Below are 26,622 nucleotides of genomic sequence, written 5' to 3'. Positions count from 1 at the left end.
CTCATCTTCTACTTGCTTTCAAACCTTAAAAAGAAAATCTTACAAATGAACTTTCTTTGGTAAATATATGTATCCAATCAATGCATTTCCTGTAAAGTCATTAAATTCTCTACTAAGAGCATCTTGATCTTCCAGACAGCATTTAATTTTCATTTCGTGAACCATAACTATTTATTAGCACCTTACCAGTTACATACCGATGACTTGAGAGTTTTGTTTTATTTACTTCTCCTGTATTGCATTTATTGTATTATATGTTATTTGACTGTATGCTTATTGGAAAATTTAATCTTTATTTTATTAGTTTAGCGCCAAATAACAGCTTAAATCATAGATCATAGAATAGTTTGGGTTGGAAAGGACCTTAAGATCATACAGTTCCAACCCCCTGCCATGGGCAGGGACACCTCACACTAAACCATGTCACCCAAGGCTCTGTCCAGCCTGGTCTTGAACACTGCCAGGGATGGAGCATTCACAACTTCCTTGGGCAACCCATTCCAGTGCCCTACCACCTTTACAGTAATGAAAATGGAAAAGATTAGGCTTAAAAGAAATTAATTTGAGTTACTGAAATGTAACAACATAGCCCTCCATGAGTCAGACTAGATTTCATTAGTGTTATGGAGAAGAGCTGTAATATGTGTTTGAACTATGTTCTAATGCAAAGAAAACTTTTCCCTAGAGTTAGAAGCTTGAAGTGTTCATTACATGTGGGTTGGACTTCTTGTGCTGTTCTGTAGAAAACCCAGCTGCTGTGGATGGAAGTTTTAATTCCAGAGCAGCAAAAGTTATTAGTTCTGGGTTTAGACATAGACTATTCACTTTGTGTCCTTCTTACACAGCTTCAGCTGAGCTTCACCTGTTGAAAACTCTTGTGCTGGAAACTTATCTTAAAACCAGTCTTTTTTGCTCTTTCAGATTGTTTTTCTTTGCCTGTGATGCCTGTTAGTTCTTAAAAGGGGGGCTGTAAGAAAGATGGGGAGAGACTTTATAGCAGGGCCTGTTGTGACAGGACGAGGGGTGATGGTTTTTAACTAAAAGAGGGAGATTCAGGCTGGATGCGAGGAAGTTCTTTATGATGAGGGTGGTAAAACCCTGGCACAGGTTGCCCAGAGAGCTGGTGGATGAACCATCCCTGGAGACATTCCAGGCCAGGCTGGATGTGGTTCTGGGCAACCTGATCTGGTTGAAGATGTCCCTGCTCATTGCAGGCGGTTGGACTAAATGAGCTTTGAAGGTCCCTTCCAACCCAAACTATGCTATGATTCTGTATGCTGGGAGAATAGAGTGGCTTTCATCGGGAGACATCATCATGGGAAGTTCCAAAGAATCACCGCAAGTATTTCTTAGTCATGTTAATATATGAAAGCATAATTATTGTTAATGCAAATAATGTGTGTAACACTTTATTCAATATTATGCAGGCTTATATTAGCATCTAATTCAAACTGACGTAAACGAAACATCATCTCTTCATCTTCTTATCAAATAACATCCTACTGAAAGCTTTCTGGATAATGGATAGTTTTTATACTTCAAGATACCTGTTATTCAGATGACAGATATCCAGAAAACCCTTAGATTTTAAGAGTCTGTGGTTATATTTCTACAAAGTAATAATACTAATAATAAAGGTTAAAACCCACCAATGCTTAACAAAAACATGCAAGAAAAATCTAGCTTGGTGAAGTCAAGGTCTTTCAAGGTTCTCTATGATGAATGGTAAGGAAAGAATGAATCTAAATTTACAGCCAGATTTGCGTAAAACTATGTGCATAATACAGGCTTAAGAAATAATAATGAATATAACCTTGCTTTAATTTCCTTACTGATGTAATGGAGACAAGCTGAATGGAACTTTCCTTTTACCCCATGTGCAGACCTTTCTCTACAAGCATTACTTTCAGGCAATAAGAATAATAAAATCTAGAAATACTGCCGTAAGAAACATAAAGAACTCTTTTCTTTGACCCAAATGCTTGCTTTCCATGCTCAGTCTATATGCATACTACAATGTCTTCTAGTTGTCATTTTTCACTTTTTTTTCCTGTTTGTGAACTGAGTATATTGCATTTATTCTTTTTTTTTAAATAGAATTTGAGATAATAATTGAGGATTCCTCCAGAACAACTTAAATCTAGTATTATATTTGTTTTTCCTGCCCCCATCTCAAGAATCTTAGAGCATCAGTTGCTTTCTTTCTCTGTTATAAATGGGTGAACGACTACTGTGTTTGTGTAAGTAAATACAGTTTCTGTAACCAGTATGTACTAAATACTATTCCAAACTCCTCCTGAGCAGAGCTGCTAACCAACGCTGGGTGTTGCCAACACAGAAGTGGGTGAGTTCTAGTTTAGTTGAGATGGTAGGGAACCCTTTTGGAAGAGTTATTGACAAGGATTAATTGAGAGCATGTTTTGTATACTCTAGAGGTATTTTATTTTCCTAAGGGGCTGGAGAATTACTGTCGCACATTAAGATTTCAAGGAATAGAGAAGATGCTGTTTGTCCCCACATGGTGTGTGGCTTATTATGTTGCTTCAGTCTTTAATGGAAAAATAAGTCTGTAAAAGCTGGCTGTCTTTTTCTTTTCGTTTGATCTGTCTTCATTAAGTTTTTCTCTTCCACACCATTACTGTAAAAATTTGACCTGCTGCCCTCCTCCATATACATATTTGTCTTGCAAGTAATACATTTTCTCTGAAGAAGAGTTCCTTGAATAAGAGAATCTCTTATTGCTGTTTTTTCTCACCCTTTATTCTATTGGGAGACATCTTATTCTCTGTCAGAGATAATGCTTTTCAGAAGAGTCAGATAGGAAGACTTGCCTTTCTCCCTTTCTCTGCAGCTCATGTTACATCTGTGTCTGTATTCCTGGGATCCCTGCGTGCATTCTTATCCTGGCTTCTTAGGTTCTCATCCTGCATATTTCAGTGAATGCATCACTGTGTTGATATACCATCATCTGTGCATTGGCACTTACAAGGTTAGACTGCAGCAATGGTGGGCTGGCCTTCTTATCAAGGAACCAAGTTAAATACATGAGATATTTGATACGTGACTGCGAATGCTTTAAGTTGGGTGAGGTTGAATTTCCTTTTATATTCCAGGCGGATACTTCACAGAGATTTGAAAGCCAAGAATATATTTTTGAAGAATAACCTGCTTAAAATTGGTGAGATTTCAGTATTTTTTAAAGATACATTTTAGTGTGTTTCTAGTAGGGGTTTTCTCAGTCAAGAGATTTAAATAAAGTCATATCTGATATAGGATTTTGATTTGTGGTTAAACATGTATCTGAAGAGGGCTACAAGGATGCTGGAGAGGCACTCTTCATCAGGGACTGTAGTGATAGGACAAGGGGTAACAGGTTAAAACTTAAACAGGGGAAGTTTAGATTGGATATAAAGAAGAAGTTCTTTACTGTGAGGGTGGTGAGGCACTGGAATGGGTTGCCCAAGGAAGCTGTGAATGCCCCATCCCTGGTGGTGTTCAAGGCCAGGTTGGACAAAGCCTTGGGTGCCATGGTTTGGTGTGAGGTGTCCCTGCCCATGGCAGGGGGTTGGAACTGGATGATCTTAAGGTCCTTTCCAACCCAAACCATTCTATGATTCTATGTGTTTGACAGGCAGACACAGGGATGTAGCCCCAAGGAGGTAGTGAAATCTCCATCCTTGAGGATGCTTCAAGCTTGGCTGGACCTGGACCTGAGCAGCCTCATGTAGGTTTGAAGTAGACTGCTCTTGGAGCCAGGGGTTTGAATCAGATGACCTTGTGGGGCCTTTTCAAATCTACATAATTTTATAGTTCTATGATTTTGTGGTGTTTTCATTTTGAAGAATTACAGAAAAATGTGTTACTATTTTTTAAAATAATGGCAGGTTTGGGTTTTTTTTTTATGCAGTTGTAACATGTCTAATAATAAACACAAAGAATAAGCGTAGATTTATAGGAATAAATTATTGTTTCTGCTATTACTTTTAGGGGACTTTGGAGTTTCTCGTCTTTTGATGGGTTCATGTGATCTGGCAACTACATTTACTGGGACACCATACTACATGAGCCCAGAAGCACTGAAGCACCAGGGATATAACACAAAATCTGACATTTGGTGAGTACTCGGCATGCTGGTTTTGGTTATATTAGGCATCTCTTTTCTATGTCAGCATTTGATATTATTTAGGAGCTAAAATTATTCCGCAACGTTGTGATTTGAAGGTTTGCTCTTTGTGTTAAGAAGCATGTAGGTTGGTACAGTTCTGCGTTATCTAGGACTTCAAAGGGTCATAAGGTTCAGGTCCAGTCTCTGCCATGACACAGGATGATTGTAGACCCAGTTCGGAAGAGGGGAGAACTTTTTCTTCCTCATATTGAGACAGATACATGGAATGAAGCAATTTCTGTGAGGTTTTTAAGTGGATGGGGAAAGAGTGATTCCTGGCTGAGAGGAGAGGGAAGCAGAAGGACCTCCTTAGGAACTGAACAGCATTGACAAATGTATGAAGGAAGAAGGTACTTGGAAGGGGAGCTGAAAATGAGAATAACTGCAGTGTTAGGACAGAAGCAAAAAGGCTCAAAGGTAGAAAGAAAAGTGCCAGTTTTGCACTTAGATGGCACAAATTATTGGGATCAAGACTTCTGAAGTGATGATTAGATAATCCAGGTGCGAAGCTAAGAGCTGTTGAAAGACTTCAGGAAACCTTTATGTATGCAGGTGTTCTTGCAAGCTAAGGTGAAGAATGATTTGCCTTTTTATTGGGGAAAATATCTGGCTTGGTTTTATGTGTGCCTTAAAAGATCTTGTGTTTTAAGATGGTAGCTAAAGCTCCGGTGTTCTTTAATTCTGTCCTAGCATTCTTATATAAAGTGGGCTTTGTTTCTTCTCCAAAGAGGTGGCTTTTCCTGTAGATATGCAAGAAAAGGTTCCTTTTCTATGAAAGTCATGAGGAAGTTAAATTCAGAAGCATATTGCTCATGGACTCTGCAGTCAGAGCAAAGGCATTCTGATATGTTCAGACTGAGAGATGCAAGTCACAAAGGTAGATGCATTTACATTATTTGGCCTTTGGAGTTCGATTTAAAACACTACCTTGGATCTTGCAGCTTTTGAAGAGCTATAACATAGTTTGGAAAGATCGATTAGCACCAAAAGCTTTGGGGTGTTTTCTGCTGAGGAGAAGCTGGAGCTCTGTCAGGCACTATTGTGGAGAGCCCATCCGGACACTGTTTTATGGTGTACTTAGGCATAAACAGCTTCAGCATGAAATGGTCATAGATCCATTTTGCTGAAGGGTTGTTTAGGGCCCGAGTCAAACCTATTCGTCAATACAGGGAGCCATCAAACCAAATGTGCTGGTTGGCTAGTTTAATGTCCCGTTTAGAGTTTTATAACACTGGCAGTTATGCGAACTAAGGTTATAAAAGCAATTAAATTACAGGTTTGGGTCATGTGCAGATTGCTTATGAGAATCAGGAAGCAATTTTCTCTTGCTTCTTACGAGATGCTTAGGGCAGAACTGTAGAAACACAGCCGAGAAACGCAGTCTTGAGGCAAGAGCTTGGTGGTAACTGCCTTGGGCAATTGCAGCCTTGCTCTGGGCTGCAGGGCAGCATTTCTCAGCTTAGGAGGTGCTTGTTTAATTTCAGAGAATTGTATGCATCAGCAAAACCTTTATTCTTTTTCTCCCATTTTTCTTTTTCCCCTTTATTTTTCTTCCATGGAGCAGATGGGGTTTTCCCTGGGTAGCCTATTTACAGCCCTGGCTGCAGCAGAATGCCATGGGTGTTCTTTTCTTCTTTCTCCAAAGCCTCAGGTGTAGTCAGAGTACTAAACTAGATGAATAAATAGGCTTCCCTGATGTGACAGATCCTGTGCTCCTAATGGCTCATTGAATGATTTCTAGCTGCCAGAATCAAGCAGCCTCCAAAACAGATTGATTCTACAAAAAGTAGTTACAGTACAGTCTGTCAGATTGGGATTTTCCTTCCTTTTTCCTTCCCTCGGGCTGGTTTCCATTTTTGTTTGATGCTTTCAGATTCCATGTGTGCCAGGGGTTTTCTTGTTGTTGTTTTTTCTTTTAACTTGCAAGCATTTTCTCATGTAGCAATTATCTTAGAGTTTGAGCATGTATCATAGATATATGCTCAAGATAGAATTGTATAATCACAGAATGATTTGGCTTGGAAAGGACCTTAAGGTCATCCAGTTCCAACCCCCTGCTATGGGCAGGGATGCCTCACACTAGATGAAATGGTCCAAGGCTCTGTCCAGCCTGGCCTTGAACACTGCCAGGGGTGGGGCAGCCACAGCTTCTCTGGGCACCCTGTGCCAGCACCTCAACACCCTCACAGGGAGGAACTTCTTCCTTAGATCTAACCTGAACTTCACCTGTTTCAGTTCAAACCCATCACCCCTTGTCCTGTCACTACAGTCCCTGATGAAGAGTCCCTCTCCAGCATCCTTGTAGCCCCCTTCAGACACTGGAAGCTGCTCTGAGGTCTCCACGAGCTTCTCTTCTCCAGGCTGAACAGCCCCAATGTTCTCAGCCTGTCTCCATACAGGAGGTGCTCCAGTCCCTGATCATCCTCGTGGCCTCCTCTGGGCTTGCTCCAACGGCTCCATGTCCTTCTTATGTTAGGGACACAAGATCATCATCTGTGCAGTCCTGTTTGCTGATTTTTGAATTTTAAAAGCTGCTTAACAGTTAAATCTTTACAAAATCAGGCAATTTTTGATGTCCTTCAATAGCTGACCTTTACAAAGCAGTTCTTGGCAAAAATGTTCTGCTAATTGTTTTCACATACTGTTTGAAAAGTACCAGTGAGTGAAACCTGCTGTTCTTTCTCTTCTTCTTTATTTGCATTGTATGTAGAGCTTGGACTTCCACTTTAAAATCATTTGCCCTTGTTCCTTTATCAGCAAACAGATAGAATCAATTCCTCTTCTTTAACCCAAATGAATAATTGAAACTATTCATTATTTGCTTTCGAAGATAGTATTTATATCCTTTCCATCAAAGCCATTCACCTATATGTACTTCTACTTATCAGTATGCTTTATTTTCATACTGCTTCTGTAAATTATAAATACCACAATCAAATCCTACATGAAGAGTAAAGTGGCTCTGATATTTAAGATGGTCACTTTGATGAGTCTGGTCCTGTAGCTGGCTCTTACCAGCATTTTCTTTGACCTTGATCAAGTGCCTCAGTTCTCCTGACAGCAAACTGGAAGTAACACTGAGCATCCTTCAAAGCCTGGAATCTCAACTCTCCTATGTTTTAAAAGCCATTTAGCAAACAGAACCCAGTTGAAGTGCAGACTTTTATGAACAATCAGGATATAAATTATTATGAGAGTGTTTGTGTTAAGATGTTCATCTTCGTGATCTTTTATGATCTCCATTAGGACTGGCGAGTAAAAGCCTGGGGTGATGGTAAGCCAAAGACTCATTTAAAGTTGTTTGTAATCTTTCCTCCTGTTTTTTACTGATTTAAAGCTAACACTGGTTCTCAGCTTGGTTTCCAGACCTTCTTCTCCAAATAAAATCTCACAGAAATTTGGTTTTAGATGTTGCAATCTGATGCTTTTATCTGAAAGTTTTATACCTGAGAGTAAACTCATTTTATAACCTATTGTGAGTGTTTGGCTAAATGAGTGCAACCACACCAGCAGACACTTCTGCTATTTGAAACTGGCAGTATTGAATACGAACTTGAATTTTAGCCTCAGTTTATTACCAGAAATCGATTTGCAAAACCAATTTCAACAAACCCGTGTCCAAACACTACTGATCTTCTCGGGCAGTCACAAATTCTTAATTCAATGAGTAGCCACATGAGGTAGTTAATATGATAGGGTTTTGCTTTATTTTCACACGCACATATATATGGATATATATGGATATGTGTGTTTACACGCAGAATTTATGTACACTTACAGAAACAGAATGATATCTCCCGTTTATAAAGTTACTAATTTGTGATCTGAATAGAAATCTTTCAGGTGGAAAGGATAGCACGGTAATGAAATATCCTCTTCCTGGGAGAAAACAGCTGTCATTTCTCTTTCTATGTCTCTATGTCACCATGCATGCTGCTTCCAAACATATTGCTTATACTACTCCTGTACTTCTTCAAGGTCTCTGGGGTGCATTTTGTATGAGATGTGCTGTCTGAACCATGCCTTCTCTGGACACAACTTTTTGTCTCTGGTGTTAAAGATTGTAGAGGGTGATACCCCTTCTCTTCCTGAGAGATACCCAAGCAAGCTGAATGCTGTGCTATGCAGGTACGTTTTTCTCTTTTTATAGCACTTTTCAATGTAAACTTGGAAAACCACATAAGGATGACTTTTGGTTTTTAACATTTCAGCATGTTAAATAAGGACCCTTCTTCGAGACCAACAGCAGCAGAGATCCTTCAAATCCCCTTTATTGATGAACAGCTAAAGGTATATAAGAAAGAGCTTCAGCCACATACTTACTGTTTGAGTGTGTATTGTGCAAAAGCAGAATAGAGGCAAAGTAAATATGTCGAGGAAAAAAGTGAGATAGGAGTTCATGGGAATATTAATCCGGGGGGAAAATCCAGAGCTAAATTGCAAATATGCCTGAGGTAGTGAGGCAGTGAGAAATGAAGCCCTTGTCATTTTGCATCCTGAATGAATCCCTTTATAAATGTTGTGAGCAATAAGGAGAATGGGCATTTATGTGTAACAAGTGCAGATCATTCGGGCTTGGGTATATATAGTCTCTAAACTGTTCTGGTTAGTCCTAGTTTTAACGAAAACCAGAGCATCTTGCTCTTGTGGCCCCTGCTTCAGTGTATATATTGTTTGGTGTTCTGAGAAGGAGGGGAAGGAAACTGCTCAGTCAGTTTTTGCATTACAACTGCACTGGGTCATTCCCAAAGAATCTGGATCACTTCAGCCTCAGGTGTTGACACCAGTGCTATCTTATTTCCTTGCAGAGTATGCAGTGCAAGTTCACAAACATGACTGTGAAAAACAAGGCACTTGACTGGCAGAAAGAGGCTGCTCCCATTTTTGATGCTGTGTAAGTATTTTTAACTGTTTTATGGGCAGCAGAATACAGAATCACAGAATGGTTTGGGTTCAAAAGGACCTAAAGGTCATTCAGTTCCAGCCTCCTGCCACAGGCAGGGACACCTCACACTAGACCAGGTTGCTCCAAGCCCTGTCCAACCTGGCCTTGAACACTGCCAGGGATGGAGCAGCCACAGCTTCTCTGGGCACCCTGTGCCAGCGCCTCAGCACCCTCACAGGGAAGAACTTCTACCTTGTATCTAACCTGAACTTGCCCTGTTTCAGTTTGAACCCATCACCCCTTGTCCTGTCGCTACAGTCCCTGATGAAGAGTCCCTCTCCAGCATCCTTGTAGCCCCCTTCAGACACTGGAAGCTGCTCTGAGGTCTCCATGCAGCTTCTCTTCCCCAGGCTGAACAGCCCCAATGTTCTCAGCCTGTCTCCATATGGGAGGTGCTCCAGTCCCTGATCATCCTCGTGGCCTCCTCTGGGCTTGCTCCAACGGCTCCATGTCCTTCTGATATTGAGGACACCAGAGCTGCACACAGTGCTGCATGTGGGGTCTCACAAGAGCAGAGCAGAGGGGCAGGATCACCTCCCTTGAGCTGCTGCTCACACTGCTGGGGATGCAGCTCTGTATATGGTCTGTATGTACACACTATGTATAAAATTACAGTCTTGGCAAATATTATAATGTTGTAACCGCTTGTATTGTTCTCATAGTGCTTAATATTTAGAGGATCCCATTCCCCAGAAATACAGAGGAGCCATCACATTAGTGAGATGCATGATTAAGATTCAGGGGGGAACAATAGGATTTGCAAATCAAATCTTTTTATTATACAACTGTGTAAATTGTACATGCATGTAGTATATGCACACAATAATTTAGTACTCATTGGCATGTAAATTATGTCCTTTGTCTTCACAGTTTGAAAGTTTAAATCATCGTTTTAGTTATGTCACGGTAATTTATAGTGCTGCTGTTTGTATAGCTACTAATTATTAAGTGTGAAAGCTATGATTCCTAAATGACATTAAACTAAAAGCATTTGCACTTAAACTAATATTCAGCTCATATGTCTGTAGGGTACTATTATATTATCTTGCAACTACTGCGAGAAGCTAAGACTAGCGATGTTTCTTGGCTCTTACACCAGCAATGCCTTCGCACATGATCTCTCTTTTAGGCACCGAATATATATGAGAAGAATGAATTGCATTAAATTTCAGTGCTGCACTGATTAAAGCAAACGTCAGTATGGGCAGCTTCATTTTGCCTTTGTAAATGATCTCTGCAGTTTTGATGGCAGCTCACCCTCCCCTTTGCTTCCTGCCCCTGAGTTTTCTGTACATGGCTTTGCTCTATTAGAAGCTAGCACACTGAAGTTCAGGAGTCTGTGGTCCTGTGTGGATGCACCGTATATCCATGTTTTTTCTCTCCTAAATAGCTGCCAAGACTCTGACAGTGGCTTTTAGTGACCTGTGCTCTTGGAGAGGACCCACAGTTTTGTGGCTGTGGTCACTTTGTAGGTGTTGCCAATTCTGCTGCTCGCAAGCATCCCTTTGGGAGAGGTGACCAGCTTCAGCTCTTCCAAGGTGTTATTTACTATTGGTGTTAGGAAAACAGCAGAGCAAAGACAGTGTAATTCTACACAGCAAAATCTTCTGTCCGTGTTTTTTATGTAGTGTAACTACGGGGAGTATATCTGTAAAGCTCTTATCTCTAGAAATTGTGGTTTGGGTTTCCACCCTGTCACTTCTGTTCTTGCTCTCTTTCATTGACAGATGAGTTCCTGTCTCTTTAAGAGGCCAAAGTTCCACATTTTGGTATAAATAACTACCTTTAATATAAATAGGGTCTTCAACTTTGCAAGCATAGAATTAAAATGCAACAATAAACGATACCTGTATTGGCTAGTAGCAATTATCTAATAAATAACAGCAAGTGGAGCTAGCAGAGACTGCTATCAAGTTTTTGGCCTTACTATTCTGATCATCTGCTAAAAGTAACCATTTGCTAGTATACTGGGAATAGAGTCAGACAGGTAGATATGCAATAGCCAGGAAGTATTAGATGTATCATTTGTCTATGGCTGCTGTATTCAAGTTGATTCAATTAATTTTGCACAGATTCCTGTCTCTTCAAATTGAGTATAGTTAGCTGAAGAGATATTCTTTAGAGATATACCTTAAATAGTTTGGGGGCACTGAAATGTTGCCCAAATATTATGCCAACTCTATCTGAATTATATTGGGTATTTAATGCCTATTGAAACATAAATTTTAATCCATGCCTTTATTTTGTGGGTACAGGATTTCACGTTCTCTCTTTGAGGAAGCAGTATTTTTACCTGCAAAATACATACACAGACTTCTACAACAGTCTGATAAAGCCACTTTCTATTATTTGTGACATATGCTGTGTTCCATATCTGGTCCGTTGTCATTAGTTTGAGTGTATTGAGTCCAAATGCACATCATGTATTGACAGAGCTATCATAGGAGGAGGACATTCATGTATATCCTAGAATCTATACCTATTCTTATTTAAAAGTAAGTCTGTGGTCTCTAAGACGAAGAGCAAGTTCTGACTGCAAGCATCATGATCTTATACATGTGCTAAAAGGAAATAGAAAGCCAGCGGCTTCCATGCAGAGGTTCAGAGTTCCTAATAATTGTGGAGCAATTGGTGAGAACTGGTTTTGTTTGAGCATGGAAATTTACCTTGAGGTTTTCAAATTCAGAGCATCAATTTGACTAAAAAATAATACTCTAGGAGGAGGTTCACTGTAAATTATCTTCAGATGTGTTTCAGTCTGATTATTTTTGGCAAAATGTTTGGGATATGCATTAAGTCATCGTCTTATTATGACTTTCATTGTATTTGTGAGAATGTTACCTGTTTGTATGGCTACTGGTAAGCAAAATGCCAAATAATTGCTGCAATCCCAGATCTAAAGAGGAAGCCAGATGAAATAAAAGTGCCTCAGAAATGCTAGAGAGCAGAAAATTGGAGGAGAAATAACTTGAACACAGTGAATTTCCCACATCTGCTGTAATGAAGCAATACCGCAGTCTGAGTGAGTGTACAGGGAGCTGCTTGTTCTGGTGTACTCCTTAATCATTACTACTTTATATTTATGATTCTTCTTTTCTTTCCAGGAAGTTTTTTTTGCCATGTATAGTTGAACCTACTTTCTTCTGGTAAAGTCCTCTAATGGCTTCCTTTATTCCAGTCCCATGCAAGTCATACATTTTGAATAATGAAGGATAAAACTGTACAAGTTCAGTTTCGACTTGGATGCAAAATAGTTTTTTTCCCCAAGAGATTTTTATAATTTAAATTAGATTTTTTTTATAGGGCACAAGAAATACGTCTACATTATTCATACTTGAAGACTTGGTTCCATACTTATGAATAATTGAACTCGTCTTTGTCCTTAGCCTTTCATATTTCACACTAATATTCATATCTTTGCACTATTTCCCTCTATAGTCAACATTTGAAAAACGTAATGAGAACTTCTCATTTATTAAAATCCTGATTTCAGAAGGATAGTCCAGAAGGAGTGTTACAATTTGTGTGGTAACAAAACTGGGCTCCTAGATGATCAGAAGTGAATTTAGCTCAGAAGAGCAAAAATAGTAACTTGAAATGAATACTTGGTATCATAAATACATGACATAATAAATACATATTGGTGTAAGGGAAACATGACTGATGAGGTGTTTCAAACTATGGTTTAAGATATGTAATTACTGCAGGATGAGAGGTGAAAATCTGAGATTAATATCCATTTTCCGATACAGGTCTCTCCTCTGTTGATAAATGCAGTTGAGATACATATGCCAATAATTCATGCTCAGCTTTCAGAGATGGTCTATGGAGACCATTTTACTGGTGAATTATTATTGATTAGGAGCAGAAATTCAAGAGGCCAACATGATAATTATATCTGTCATGAAAGACACATTAATGTTCTCTTCTTTGCTAGACAGCTTGTAACAGTCAATGTAAGCTGTATGGGTTATGTTGGCTTTTTCTGTGGTTCTCATTTAAAGACTGCCTTTCTACTTGGAATATGCTCAGTAATGAAGCCTGACAGGGTAAATATTTCACTGTGCTTCTTCATTTATTGTTTTTAGGAGCTGAGGTTATTTTTTTTGCCATTTTCACCTGAGATGCCTGAACTGATTCATGCTCTTCATGGGTCTCAGTTTAAATTCATCTAACAGACATTTGCTTTCCAAATGAAAGCCTATTTAATCTGTTCCAGAACCTGTGGATTTCTAATTATTCCAGTTGAAATGTCAACTGTGTTTCAATATCAAATCAAAGTAATGATATTTACAGTTTTATATTAAGATGGGCTTGCATGTATTCAATTCCAGGCAGAGGAAAGTTCATCTGCAAACTCTGCAGGATCTGTCTGAAGTACAGAAGATGACACCGCGGGAACGCATGAGGCTGAGGAAGTTAAATGCTGCTGATGAGAAGGCAAAGAAGTTGAAGTAAGTTGAGCGTATAGCTTGCATTGTGCCCTAGCCATGCACTTTACCCATCCACCAGCCTAAGCAGACAGTTAGAACTGTCAAGGCAAAAATAGAAGTAGAAAAGGTCTTCAGCTATTCAAAGTGAATGGGGATTTTTGGATGAGTTGAAGAACTTTATGTAATAAAAAAGTCAGAACATTAGCCCAGAACTGATAATTGAGCGCTGTGTTTCTGGTTAAATAAATGTATGAGAGATCTTCAGATGTGTTACAATAGGCAACTTTTTCTTAATGACTTGGCATTTTAAGGATTGCACAATTAGAGGAGCTGGACATTCCGTTACAATCCAGCTTTTGTCAGTTGATTTGGCCAAAGAGATTTGCCAATAGAAGTTAATAGCTCAGAGGATAGTCTTGTCAGATGGGCAGAAGAGGGTATTGGACATGTTATAAAGGCTTTATGATTTATGGTTTTTGATTGAGTAACACATAATAAAAGAGGGGATTTGAAGGAGAATAAGTACCATTTCTGAGTGGAATGTGAGAAACGGGTGGAAGGCTACATGTCTATGCATGGATTCTTTTTCTAAATGAAGAGTACGCTGTTTTGATGACACACTTGAGCTTTTCACAGTTAGAAATATCCAATGTTTTATTTGGTATGAATGAAAATGGGAAAAGCACCACATTAATTAATCTTTTATGGTTTCTTCAAAAGCATTTTTGCAAAGTGCAATGTAAATGGGTAATAGAGGGAATACTTAATTTTGATTGCAAGAATCAGCATCTTAACCCTGTCATGCCAAAGCAAGTCATCAGTTCAGTAAAGCAATGATGTCCTAGTAAAGAAGAATATTGTCAGGTGACATGAAGTCTATACTTACAGCCTCAGGAACTCTGCAGCTACATAGGCCTGCAATCAAAAGTAACCGCAGTTGAGCAGAAATGCTCTGTAAAATCACATCCGAGCATTACTTGTGCCATCTTGTGATGTCTATACCCAAAAGTTACAAACAGAAGAACTAAAGGCATGAATTTCCCTTTGGAAAATACCAGTGGTCTGCTGAGCATTTACGTTTGTCTGTCTGTCTGACACTTACTGTTGCATTTGATGCTGGAGATGGTATGTAAATTTATTCTCATTTAAAAGAAGTCTTCCTGAATTGAAACCACTGTCTGAAAAGTATTAAATTCAACACCTCTTCTGCATGGTATTTTCAATAATGTGGTAGGCAAATTTTGGTACTTATATGAATTTTATAAATAGGAAGTCTGTCTCACTTTTTGCAAATGGAGTTCTAGCTTTATTTTCATTTTCTTTGCTTTCTTGCATTTTAATGTGTTCTAGTTAGATTTTTTCCCCAGAAAAAAAAGAATATATTTTTGTAATATAAAAGCAACATATTAATCTTCAAACCTTGTTCTCAGTCGTGAACCTTTAAATTGGATCTATGTTTAGCTCTGGGTTGTTGCCTGCCAACTCTGACTGACAGCATTTGAAACTCTGCAAAAGCAGTACCTTCTCTGACTGGAGAACTGCTTTCAGCAGTGCAAATCTGGAGATGGATGGGAAGAGAGTATAGTGGTGGAAACCGGAAGAACTGCTTAACATAGCACCTGGCTTAAGTAGTCCCAACAGTTAATAACTCTTCCCCAGGTGAAGTGTTCATAGAACATAAATGTTGCATGCCTTTTGTTCACCTGAAAGGTCCCTAAATGGTGGAATAAGGTCCAAAGAATTTAAAAGCTTTGGAAGGACCAAAAAAGAACGGGACTAATAATTTATGGTTTCTCAATAATATTATACAAGTTGTGAAAGGAAAATATACTAGTGTTTTGGAATTAAGGCCTGAAATCTCTTTGTGAGTTCATCCAAAGTAACCTCGAGATGATAAGATGCCATGAACATTTGGCACCATGGGGGTCTAATCATGGAATTTGGTTTTCCACAACTACGTTTAGAAGATGCCTTTGTCCTCTCCCTGATACCACATCCTAACCAGAAGTATTCTGGATTTACAGACAGCTGGCAGAGGAAAAATATCAAGAAAATATCAAGAAAATGCAAGAATTCAGGTCCCGTAATTTTCAGCAGCTGAATGTTGATGTCCTACGTGTAAGTAACGGGCTATTGCTTTGGAAGCCTTGTTTATGCACATTCGGTGTACAACACTTCTCTGTTTCCCATGTGATTCTTTAGCACTAGAGGCAGAGTCCTGTTCTGAGACTAATCATTTGGAAGTGCATAAAAGTCTGGACCACAAGGTACAGTACCTTGTGGATCTGTGATGAGGGAAAGTACATTCACTTATTCAGATTTGGTTTGACATACTCTGTATTCATTGCTCAATTTTCTGTTATTAAGTCACCCTTGAATCTGAAATCTGCTGTCTGGTATGGACTTACTTAGAGTCTGTATGATATCAGAGGTCAAAATACATTCATTTTCAACAAAAGTTTAGAGTTGTAATCCTTTAAACACTGTAATTTGGCAGGGCTGTGGGTTCTTTTCATTTGATTAGTTGAGAATATTAACATTTCAATTGGCTTTTTATTAAGAATGAAGTCTTGGAATGACTCCCAGTGTAAGCTTTAAGCTATCTCTAACAGAAGACAGGCCTTTTCAATTGTACCACTACATTTTATCACAGAGAACAGTGTCAGTTTGGAAATATTCAGTGAAAGCATCACAGAAATAATGAGATTTTATGTAGTTTTTTTTTTCTCCTACCTCTTCTTTCATAATCACTCTAGCTTCTATTTATCATTGTGTTTGGAGAAAATAGCATGTTCAATGTGTTCCTGCTATATGGCTGAGTCAGTATTGATCATAATACAGGTCCCAACAATTGCGTAGATCAGGGTAACCACTATATTGTGATCCTGCTGAAAGCTCTAACTCTTACCTGTTTCTCCATGCTGCTTCATTCGACTAAGGAATCTGATGGGCAGACTTCAAAACGTCCAATTCATTCTCAACCAGCCATTACATGCGACTATGCGTTCACAGGGCATGATGAACCAAGTGGAAATGGGTCAAGTCAACTATGCGTGGCTGAATTTGCGGACCATGGTAAGAGTTCCAAATTCGATGTTGAAATAGAAATTCCTATCATGAGATATGCTGACTTAGACAGAAATAGCTTTAACTTTACACATACGAAATGACCTGTGTTAGAAGAGCATTTCCTGAATCATCTCTTCAGTGCAAAAATGAGGAGAAGAATTCAGAGCATTAGCACCTTCCATACACCTTGATGCCATTTGCTTTATCTGTAATGATGAGAGAAGCAGATGGAAACTCTTTAAACAGCGCTTATTGATACTGCCATCAAATACCTATTGTCTAAAGAGTATGAAGTACTGTATAACATGTACTTTTCTCTAGATAGATGACCAGATAGTCAAGCTTTTCAAAAAGGGTCAGGAAAATCTTTTTAGGAGCACATTTGCTTGTTTCTACAGTGTTCTGGAATAGTGTCATACTCTCAAATACTTAAGAACCATTGTGGAAGCATTATATTGGTAAAACATTTTCAATCAGGTTAGAATCTTGCAAGAACGCGTTAATATACTTGGAAGTATGAAAACTACTTTTGCCACTAGCTCTGCCTTCTAGTGTTGGTTTAAGGACATCTGTGACGGTATATGTGAATAAATACAAGGCATCCACGTTAGTTTGTGGTGGAGGTGAGGCTTTTTAGTAGCAAATGTCTTTTTTCGTTCAATATAGCCTCGTTTATGTCTATGGGGTTGGCTTGATATTCCACAGTATAAGGAGGGATGACCTGTGTAGGAGAGAACCCAGCTGCTAGAAATACATCCTAAGGGGAGGATGGATGTATTTCAATTGCTTGCGAATAGAGGACCAGGAAAGTAAATGTGGGTGGGAGATGTACCAGATACCTAAACAAAGATATCTAAATAGAAACAGAAAAACATGCATGAAAAGAAAGAAACTGATGTTTTTGCCTTTAGAGGTCATTAAGCTGTTAAAGTATAATGACAGGAATTAGATGCGTTTATATTTGTGATGCAGAAGCTGGGTCAATCCATTGTATGAAGCTGAATGCATGTTTAAGTGCTTTTGCCAAAGCCTCTGACGTTGACGTGGTGGGTTCATGGCAGAAAAGCATTACGGATGGGCAGAAGAAATTACATGGTTTCTCTTTGCTTTGTGAATAACTTGTTATTCCTGAAACCGACGTCAAAGCTGTTACTTACGCTATTCAGTACTCACACTCTTTTCTTTAAACATTTCAGTGCAATCATGCATGTCCATCAGCTTCATCAGGGACTAGTGATAGGACAAGGAGTGATGGGTTCAAAGTGAAACAAGGGAAGTTCAAGTTAGATATAAGGAAGAAGTTCTTCCCAGAGAAGAACTGTGCCCAGAGAAGCTGTGGCTGCCCCATCCCTGGCAGTGCTCAAGGCCAGGTTGGACACAGGGGCTTGGAGAAACCTGGTCTAGTATGAGGTGCCCCTCCCCATGGCAGGGGGTTGGAACTGGATGATCTTAAGGTCCTTTCCAACCCAAACCATTCTATGATTCTATGATAAGTAAGAAGTGACATGAAAAGAAGAGACAGCCTCAAGCTGCACCAGGGCAGGTTTAGATAGAGCTGAGGAACAATTCCTTCCCCAGAGGGTGCTCAGGCATTGGAACAGGCTGCCCAGGGCAGGGCTGCAGTCACCGTCCCTGCAAGTGTTCACACAGCGTGGAGACGAGGCCTCAGTGCCGTGGGTTAGTGGTGGCCTGGGCAGTGCTGGGAACGGTTGGACTGGATGAGCTTGAAGCTCTTTTCCAACCTGGTTGATTCTATGATTCTGCGTTTGTGTGTGGGAAGAGGTCAAGTTAAAGGGGCAAAATAACTCAAGCTGACTACCTGTGGGTTTTAAATTCTTTTTACAGAAGAAGAAGGTGAAAATCAAAGGCAGGTAATTTAGAGGGGCATATTATGTGACCTCTCTGATCTGTATTATATTCCTTTTTATTTCTGTATACTGCAAAGATGATAACATGTTAAATCCCTTAGCTTAGTATGTTCCAATACATTATAGCTGACAACCCCCAGATTTCATTACAATTCCAAAATAGCTAACTACATTATGATAATTGCATACATTCTTTCTATATTTCCATTGCTAATTGCAAGTTATGGATACATTGCTTTGAATTTCAAGTGGGCTAAGTTCATTTGGCTCTCAAATAGGAAAAGTTCACTCAGAAAATCTTGTAGGGATTTTTTTTCTACTCTGCTGCTTTTTTTTACAAGCTTTGTTGTCAGATTTTCAAGGTATTTTGGTGAATCTTGGAAGGTTAAAAGCCTGCAATATTTCTGAGCATGTGTTTAAGCATCTCTGCACACACACATGTTGTTTAGTGCCTCTAAAACAGTACTTATGCAAACTGACTGGGTAGCAGAGTAACACTCCAAAATACACTCATACAAGCAATCACCACCCAAGGCGTTTAGGAAAACCATGTCTTGTTCTATGTTTCAGTCTGGCAAGTCAAAATAGAACAGAGTAATAACAAGTGGTGTTAAGCAACTTGCTGCATTATTCTTGTTCCAGTATCCTTTGTAACCAGGAAGACTTGTCTTAATTAAGAAGACAGTGTTGGGGTGACTTCTACTGCAGTTTATGCACTGGTCTCTTAAGTGGTTACCCTGCTTCCAGGATCATAAGGCATATTCCCTAACTTACAACTTGCTGAAATGGTATTATGGGATGTTTGCAAAGAGGAACTTGCCTTTTTAGTTCTAGCATTTGCAGTTACCAGTCCTTCACTCATCCTTGGCATGTGGGATGACGAGAGGGTACCTGTGACCTGCTCATCACTCCCTGGGTTTTATTGCTCGGTTTCCCGCTGAGATCCAACCTTGTCCCGCTGTCAGTTAAAGGAATGGTAACTCTGATTTAATCTAGCAAGAGCAAGGTTCAGCCACAAAGGGGAATATAAAACAATGACTTCTCCACTTCTCCTCATCCCCCCCTCTTTTTTTATTTGATTGAAGCTTTATTCTTCTTGTTTAAGGAATTGTTCCCTAGAATTGTTGCCTTTGGGGAGCTTATTTGGCCGCATGGCTCCAGGGAGACTTCTTCTGGGGAGCTGGGCCAAATTATGGTGACATAGGAAGCTGGAGCCAATTCCAGCCGAGGGATAAATCAGCTGTAAATACTGAATTAGGTTGCAGTTTCTACTAGCTTAGCTTGCAGTGCATGTGACTGTCAGGCAACTGGCTGGAGGAAATGAGAAGGCGACCTCAGTGAAGAGGTTTGTTTATGTTCTCCTGCTATTTTACCTGCGCCACAGAGTGAAGTGTGCCCCTGCAATGTAGTAAATATGTTGGCTTTCACCACTTCATTTCATCCAGGTGTTTAAGGTCTCAATACCTTTTCCCTGGGTTTGGTTGGTTGCAAGCATTCACTCGTTTCTGTACTTGGTCAACATATATTACTGCTTACATCTAAATTAAATGCATTTCACATCTTTGCTACGACCAGACTCACAGCTGCTTACACCAGTTTGGATCTGAACCATTCCTATTTTTTTTCTACTCTTTCAATAACTCCCAGTTGTAAAATTAATCCTCAATCTATGTCTTAAAAATGGCATTTCTTGAAGTGAATCTTGAGGAGAAGAAAATGACCATCTTTTTGCATTAACACATGGACTCTTTACTTCCTAATGCTGTCATCAGACTGAGAGGGGAAGCATCAGGCAATGTCGCCCAGATCCAGCAGAAAAACTGAGGTTTTCATTGAAAGGATGCTCTGAATGATCAAAACATAGAATAAGAACTCAAGAACTACCTCCAGAACTAATGGCAAAAGGTAGCTTCATGGTAAGTTTTCCTTTAATTTACAGCTCTTGCTCTGTTCCTGCTGGAAACTGGGCAAATAATAGGGCAACCTTTACAATAACAGGGCCTCATTGTGCATAAAGGAAATGGCTCCCGTGGCTCACTAAATGCTCCCTGTTATTGACTACATCACTGTCTTGTTCTTTCTCTTCATTCGTCCATTGGTAGTAAAAGAATTTCTGGATATTTGGAAAACGTTTTGATTTGCTGGACATTAAACTGTGCTTGAAAGGCAGCACAGCATCATTTTCATTGTCACTGCCTGCCAGAGCTCCCCTATCTGTATACATGACAACTAGAAAATCAGGAGGAACCCCTTCCCCAGGAGACAGAGAAAACAAACCACTCAGAAAATCAGGGGAAATATGTTCTTTCTTGCTGTTCATTTTTGTTAACAACGCCTTTTAGCAGCTCCTTTCTCCCTCTCGTGCTTTGTCTCTGTACATACTGATAAAATACCAGGAGGTGGAAGGTTTGGGGAAAAGAATTGTGTCCTTAAAATAAAACATTTTTCTTGGAAATTTGATTTTTCCTTGGGAAAAAAACAACATTTAGAATCTAGCTACTTCCTTTCTAACATCAAGTAGTAGAAGATCCTCATAAGGTTGCCCTCACATCCTCTTTATCTCTATTTTTCTAGACATTTCACAATAGGTAAATCATCACTCCGTAAAGCCCACTAGTAAAATGAAGCCTTTTTTCTTTTTTGAATGCTAAAAGGAGAATTATAAAGTATTAATGTTAAACTTTGGTTATATTGCTAGTTCTCATTTAGAACAGCCCCTTTCACTTTATGTCAATGCTGTACATGGCCATGTCAGAAGGTACTTCTTTTAATGACTTCATAGTCCTTTTGTGCTTAGCTGAAAGGATTGTCCAGGACCTTCATGGGCACAAAAGTGCTGTTACATGCATTAGTTAATTCATTAAGCACATTTTCTGAGAGTCTTTTTCAGCTTAGCTTCGAAGAGCCAGACAAAAGCTTTCATTGCCTTGTTGTTGAAGGTTTCAGAGCTTAAAAATGAGTTTCTCTCCTATAGCTGACCAAGGGATGGTCATTCTCTTTGATGTTTTTCGTCCTGCACTGGGAAAAAAAAGCTAAACCAATCTGAGTAACCTTAAATTATAATAATGGAGTTATCTGATTTTTCCTAATCATATGAGTATTGGCCTGAACTGCAGAGGGGCGCAGAGCCCTTGGTCTCCTTTGCCGTGCAATTTCTCATTCAGGATGAAGTAGCTCAGGGAAACATGCCTATATTTCCAGCCTCTCTCCTAGTGACAGTGCTTCAGTTCTTTCCAGTTTCTCCCTCGAAGGCAGAAATCCCTTTCTTTTTCCTCCCTCTGTGATAATGGATGCGCTGTTCTGAAAAGTGCTGGTCAGCCCTGTTCACCTCCTCCTTTTGCCTGTGGCTTGTCAGAATGCGTACACATTGCAGGGACATACAGAAACAGGCACGTTTCTGCTAACCTTTTGAGTGTGTATGTTGGGTATGTGCACACACAAATAGATCTGGGCTAATTCTAAGCAGTTTGTTTGCGAAGCATCATGTAACCACAGAAACACAGATAAGATAATTGAGGTCAGAAGAGAGTGCTGGCAGTCTAGTCCAGCCCCCTGCAGTTGCAGATGCGGAAAAGGAATGCTTTGCTCTGCTCCTGCCTCATTCCCCAGCACAGCTCATGTACAAAGCCATGCAGAGGGGCAATGCAAGTGTGTGTCCTGGCCCCCTCTCTTGACTTTTCAAGCTCTCTGTATCAGTGTGTGGTAGCAGAGCCGTGGTAGTGATGCTTTTTAGTGTCGTGGTTCATGTCACCGTAACATTAAGAGTGCATTATGTCTTATGACAGTATATGTTTGTCAGAGCAGTTGAACGATCTGCTCCTCATATTGCTGTCTGTAGCAGTGTGCAGACTAAGGAGTGTAGCTGCCTGGAATTGTAGGATTCTTTTCCTTTAGATGGGAAAGTGCCAGCTGAGAAAATCTGCCTTTTCCAGAGATGCGATGAAGCCTTGGGATTAAAAAAGCATAATAGTCCTTAAAAGCCGAGTTTTACTTTGTTTCTGTGAATACAAATGGTGAAAATGAACATATGCCATACCATACCATTCTGTTTTCCTTTTTCTTCTTTTCCCTTTCTTTAGTAAAAGAGGCCCTACTTACTGTCTTCTGCATGCACTGGAATGTGAGAATGCTGCATCAGTGTACCAGTTATAAATATGGCTTCAAGGCAAGGGAAAATTAAAGATATTTATCAAAGCATTTTTATGTCATTGCCAGGTTGCCATGCTACCTGAAACAAGCTTTTGGTGGATTTAAGCAAAATATTGCGAGTATCACATTCCTTTGTTTTCTGCATAGCTTGTCTTCTTGGGAAATAACTGTGCCTTTACGATGTTTTTAAATAATGTGTTGTTTTTATCTTTCCTTCCGCTGTTAGCATCATGTTAATATAGAAAGGAATCTAAAGGGAATCTCATTGTTTAAAGCTTCTTTTCTCTCGAATATCTAACGCCAAGTGTCTCGGTGCTATACCACCAAGCAAGGCGGAAGCAATAGCTGGGCTTGCTCTGAATGAAGTGCTATGGAAGGAAATAAAAGGCACTGTGGCTGGCCTTAGAGCAAGATGCACAGCTTGATAAAAGAGTGTATTTTCAGACATCAGCTGACAGATCTAAGGGTATGAGGGGCAGAAGCAGCTGTAGAGATTTTCCTTTGTACGCCATATGGAGCATATAAGTATGCTGTAGCAGAGGGAGAGCAAGCACTCAAGGGACGAGTGTATTAAAGCCATGTTGTGGCCATCAGGCTGCTTGCTTGACCCCCTGGCATTGTAGTAGAAAACTTTACATTGGATATTACCATTTAGCAAGGGTCTGCAAGGAAAGCAGAATTCCTGCTTATACCATGTGTATGCCACATGCGGATTCGCTGTGCTTGGGCAGGTCAGGAGTGCTGTGTGAGCAAGGGGGTCCAATGGGCTACAGACAGTGTCAGGACCTTCTTAAACATGATGCTGTTCTTCTCCCAGACCAGCTTTTGAAACAAAGAGGTACCCTGGTTTCGGCAGCAGTGTTTTCTTTCCATTTTCGATATGGTAGACTTGATGCTCACTTCACTAGCAGCAGTTTTCCTTACCCAAGTACCTAAGAGGCATAAATAGGTTTAATTTCTGTTTTATGTCAGCACAAAGGGCATGCTAGGCTTTGCGAAGGCATGGCAACAAAAGTCAAACAGACCTAGTCCAAACAGCATCATTTTGATTAAATCTGCTACTCTGAAAGTACAAACCAAGGAGTTTTCTTCCATGCTGCGTTACTAAGGTGTGCAGTGGTAATGTTCAGGGATAGTGGGAGTAACCAGCCTTTTGCTACATGGTTAGTGGAAATTGGAGGTGTGTATGGAATATCCAGTGGGAAAACTCAGGTAGCAGATATGCTGGAGGATGGACTGCAGATGTGGAAATGCAAGCATATGGGCTCCAACCTTCCCTGGCAGTACCTGCCCTGAGCTGGAAATACCAACTCAATTTATCTGTGCTTAGACTTCACTAGGCCAGCACGGGTACAGCTTGCCATGTGGATTTACGATATCTGCTGTGCTAAAGCCATCTTACGTGTTCTTGAAATTCATCTGTTCATCGGTCTCAACTACATAAGCTGTTCTGTATGCAGATTAATTCTGCAGAAAACCAGAGATGTGCCTTTGCATCTGTAGCATGCAGAGGACTAGGAGCTGAATCTGCTTAGTAGCACTCAAGGAACTATTTTATGGAGCCAGATAGTCTAAATGAAAACATGGATGTTTTGAAAGTGCCTTCTTTAAAGATGCTTGTCATGAAACCAGGAAGTTGTAAGGACCTGTATATGGGGCTAAATCCCAAGTTCCCATCCACTGGACATGCTGTATTCTTTCAGAAATAGCACTTGGAATGGTTTCTAAATCACAGCTGGTAAACTTGTGTACCCTGGAACATCTCTAGTGTCTGAACTAGCATTGAAAAGTGTATTACTGAGCTTGGATTAACTGGCCATATATGAACAGCTGTCAAAACAGTTTCTCAAATGGTGAGCAATTCTGACAAGGATACAAAAGCTGTCTTGGAAGTGGATATAGCCAGTGCCAGCCTTTCCACACAGTTTGGAGGCATCAGCAGTTTTGGATGCTCATGGGCTGCCAGAGCAGACATTTTTAAGTTACAGTTATGAGTAAAAGACTGATTCTGATGCCTTGTTTGGCTGGGAAGGGGAGGATTTTTAGGCCTTTTAGTACTTTTAACTACAACAGTAAACAGATGCAGAATGTGGGAGAAGACAACTCAGAGAACAGTAGTGTAGTCCAAGGTTTGTGTTATAAATAGGCTGTTTCATATGTATTTGAATGAATAAATACACATAGAATGCAGATGAACCTACTAAAATTATACTAATCACAGAAATGACAGTGTCTCTGCAAGAAAGAAAAATGACTTCATTCTGCCTGGAAAAGGAGATGGATCTTCATTTTACAGTGTTGGGGTTTCCTTTGTTTGGGGTTTTTGTTTGGTTGGGGTTTGGGTTTGGTGGTTTGGGGTTATTTACAAACTAAGGTGAAAAATAGAAACAGGAAGAATTAGAAATGGTGGCACTGGAATGAGGGCTGTTTTGAAGCTTGTGTAAGTATCTTCCAGTATCTGAAGGGAGCTACAAGGATGCTGGAGAGGGACTCTTCATCAGGGACTGTAGCGATAGGACAAGGGGTGATGGGTTCAAACTGAAACAGGGGAAGTTCAGGTTAGATCTAAGGCAGAAGTTCTTCCCTGTGAGGGTGCTGAGGTGCTGGTACAGGGTGCCCAGAGAAGCTGTGGCTGCCCCATTCCTGGCAGTGTTCAAGGCCAGGTTGGATGGGGCTTGAAGCAACCTGGTCTAGTGTGAGGTGTCTCTGCCCATGGCAGGAGGTTGGGACTGGATGAGCTTTAAGGTCCTTTCCAACCCAAACCAGTCTGGGAATCTGTGATCTTAAAACTGAGAAACCTGAGTGAAAATGTGTGAGAAATTTGGAGGTGAATCAAGTTTATAAGAAAGAAAGTGGTTTTTACAATAGATATCAGCGATCGTACCTCAGTGGGAGAGCTCAGCCACCTCGTGCTGCAGACAAACACATTTTCACTGAGTTCTCTTTCCTACACCTTAAATATTAGAAATATTCTTCCTGCCCAAACTCCAAGGGCTTTTGTTGTTTTTTGATTGTAGTCTCCTTTAAACCCTTCTTTTGGTTTTGTTGTTTTTTTAATTCATGTGAGTCAAGTAAAAAATTTTAAGCATTTTTTTATGTCTTACTGTTTGAATTGGATTTATTTCCATGCAGCTTAAGTTGATTTATATTTCTTTAAAGAGGTACGTTTAATTGGGGTGAATGACACAAATCAGCCGTAGCTAAAGCTAGGACTATGATGACTTATGAGAACTGAATATTAAGCATTTTGTGTCTTCATAGAATCATAGAATAGTTAGGGTTGGAAACGACATTAAGATCATCAAGGTCCAACACCCCTGCCATGGGCAGGGACACCTCACACTAAACCATCTCACCCAAGGCTCTGTCCAACCCGGCCTTGAACACTGCCAGGGATGGAGCATTCACAACCTCCCTGGGCAACCCATTCCAGTGCCTCACCACCCTTACAGTAAACAGCTTCTTCCTTATATCCAACCTAAACTTCCCCTGTTTCAGTTTTAACCCATTACCCCTTGTCCTATCACTACAGTCCCTAATGAAGAGTCCCTCCCCAGCATCATCTCATCTTCAACTAACATTTCTTATAATCATACCAGGCAAAGACAGAGAGCAAACGTTTTCCTTTTGAAAAATGGTAGCATAAAAACGTTGTTCCTGGGCTTGGATGTAGCTTATCTTGATCAGTCAGTAAGGGACTGCCTAAAATCAAAGCATGGTGCTTAGCTCTCCTGGAGTATCTCTCTCTGAATGCTTAGGGCTATTGATGGGATGTCTGGCCAGCCAGGCTCCCTTGTCTTCTGATCCTGCCTCTTGCTGCTGAGCCGTGTCTCCTTTGGGTAACTCTTTGCTTTGCAGCTTTCTGTCTGGAAAAGTGGGAAGTGTGCTCTTTTATTCATATAGTCACCACAGTCCAACCTCTGCTTGGAACTAAACACATGCTTCAGGGCTTCTGGTGAGAAAGGTGTGCTCCTGGAAGCAGATGCAGTCAGG

At 40.1% G+C, this 26,622-nt stretch overlaps 1 protein-coding gene across 3 annotated transcripts in view; it reads left to right on the top strand.

The window, feature by feature from the left end:
* NEK11 (NIMA related kinase 11) overlaps positions 1-26,622 on the top strand; it is a 69,804-nt gene that overhangs the window by 25,263 nt on the left and 17,919 nt on the right. The window contains exons 5-12 of one of the 3 annotated variants that reach the window (XM_057431514.1): positions 3,114-3,178; positions 3,988-4,114; positions 8,144-8,293; positions 8,377-8,455; positions 8,974-9,059; positions 13,445-13,564; positions 15,568-15,661; positions 16,483-16,618. In XM_057431514.1, the coding sequence (XP_057287497.1) occupies positions 3,114-3,178; positions 3,988-4,114; positions 8,144-8,293; positions 8,377-8,455; positions 8,974-9,059; positions 13,445-13,564; positions 15,568-15,661; positions 16,483-16,618 (857 nt within the window). The remainder of the gene's footprint in view (positions 1-3,113; positions 3,179-3,987; positions 4,115-8,143; positions 8,294-8,376; positions 8,456-8,973; positions 9,060-13,444; positions 13,565-15,567; positions 15,662-16,482; positions 16,619-26,622) is intronic. The other 2 variants (XM_057431515.1, XM_057431516.1) reach the window with 2 other exon arrangements.

The sequence above is a fragment of the Pezoporus wallicus genome, unplaced genomic scaffold (assembly GCF_028554395.1).
Source record: "Pezoporus wallicus isolate ANWC-B61680 ecotype Strahan unplaced genomic scaffold, APGP_CSIRO_Pwel_v1 scaffold_11491, whole genome shotgun sequence".
NCBI classification, from domain to species: Eukaryota; Metazoa; Chordata; class Aves; order Psittaciformes; family Psittacidae; genus Pezoporus; species Pezoporus wallicus.
This window is presented reverse-complemented; position numbering and strand designations above follow the sequence as displayed.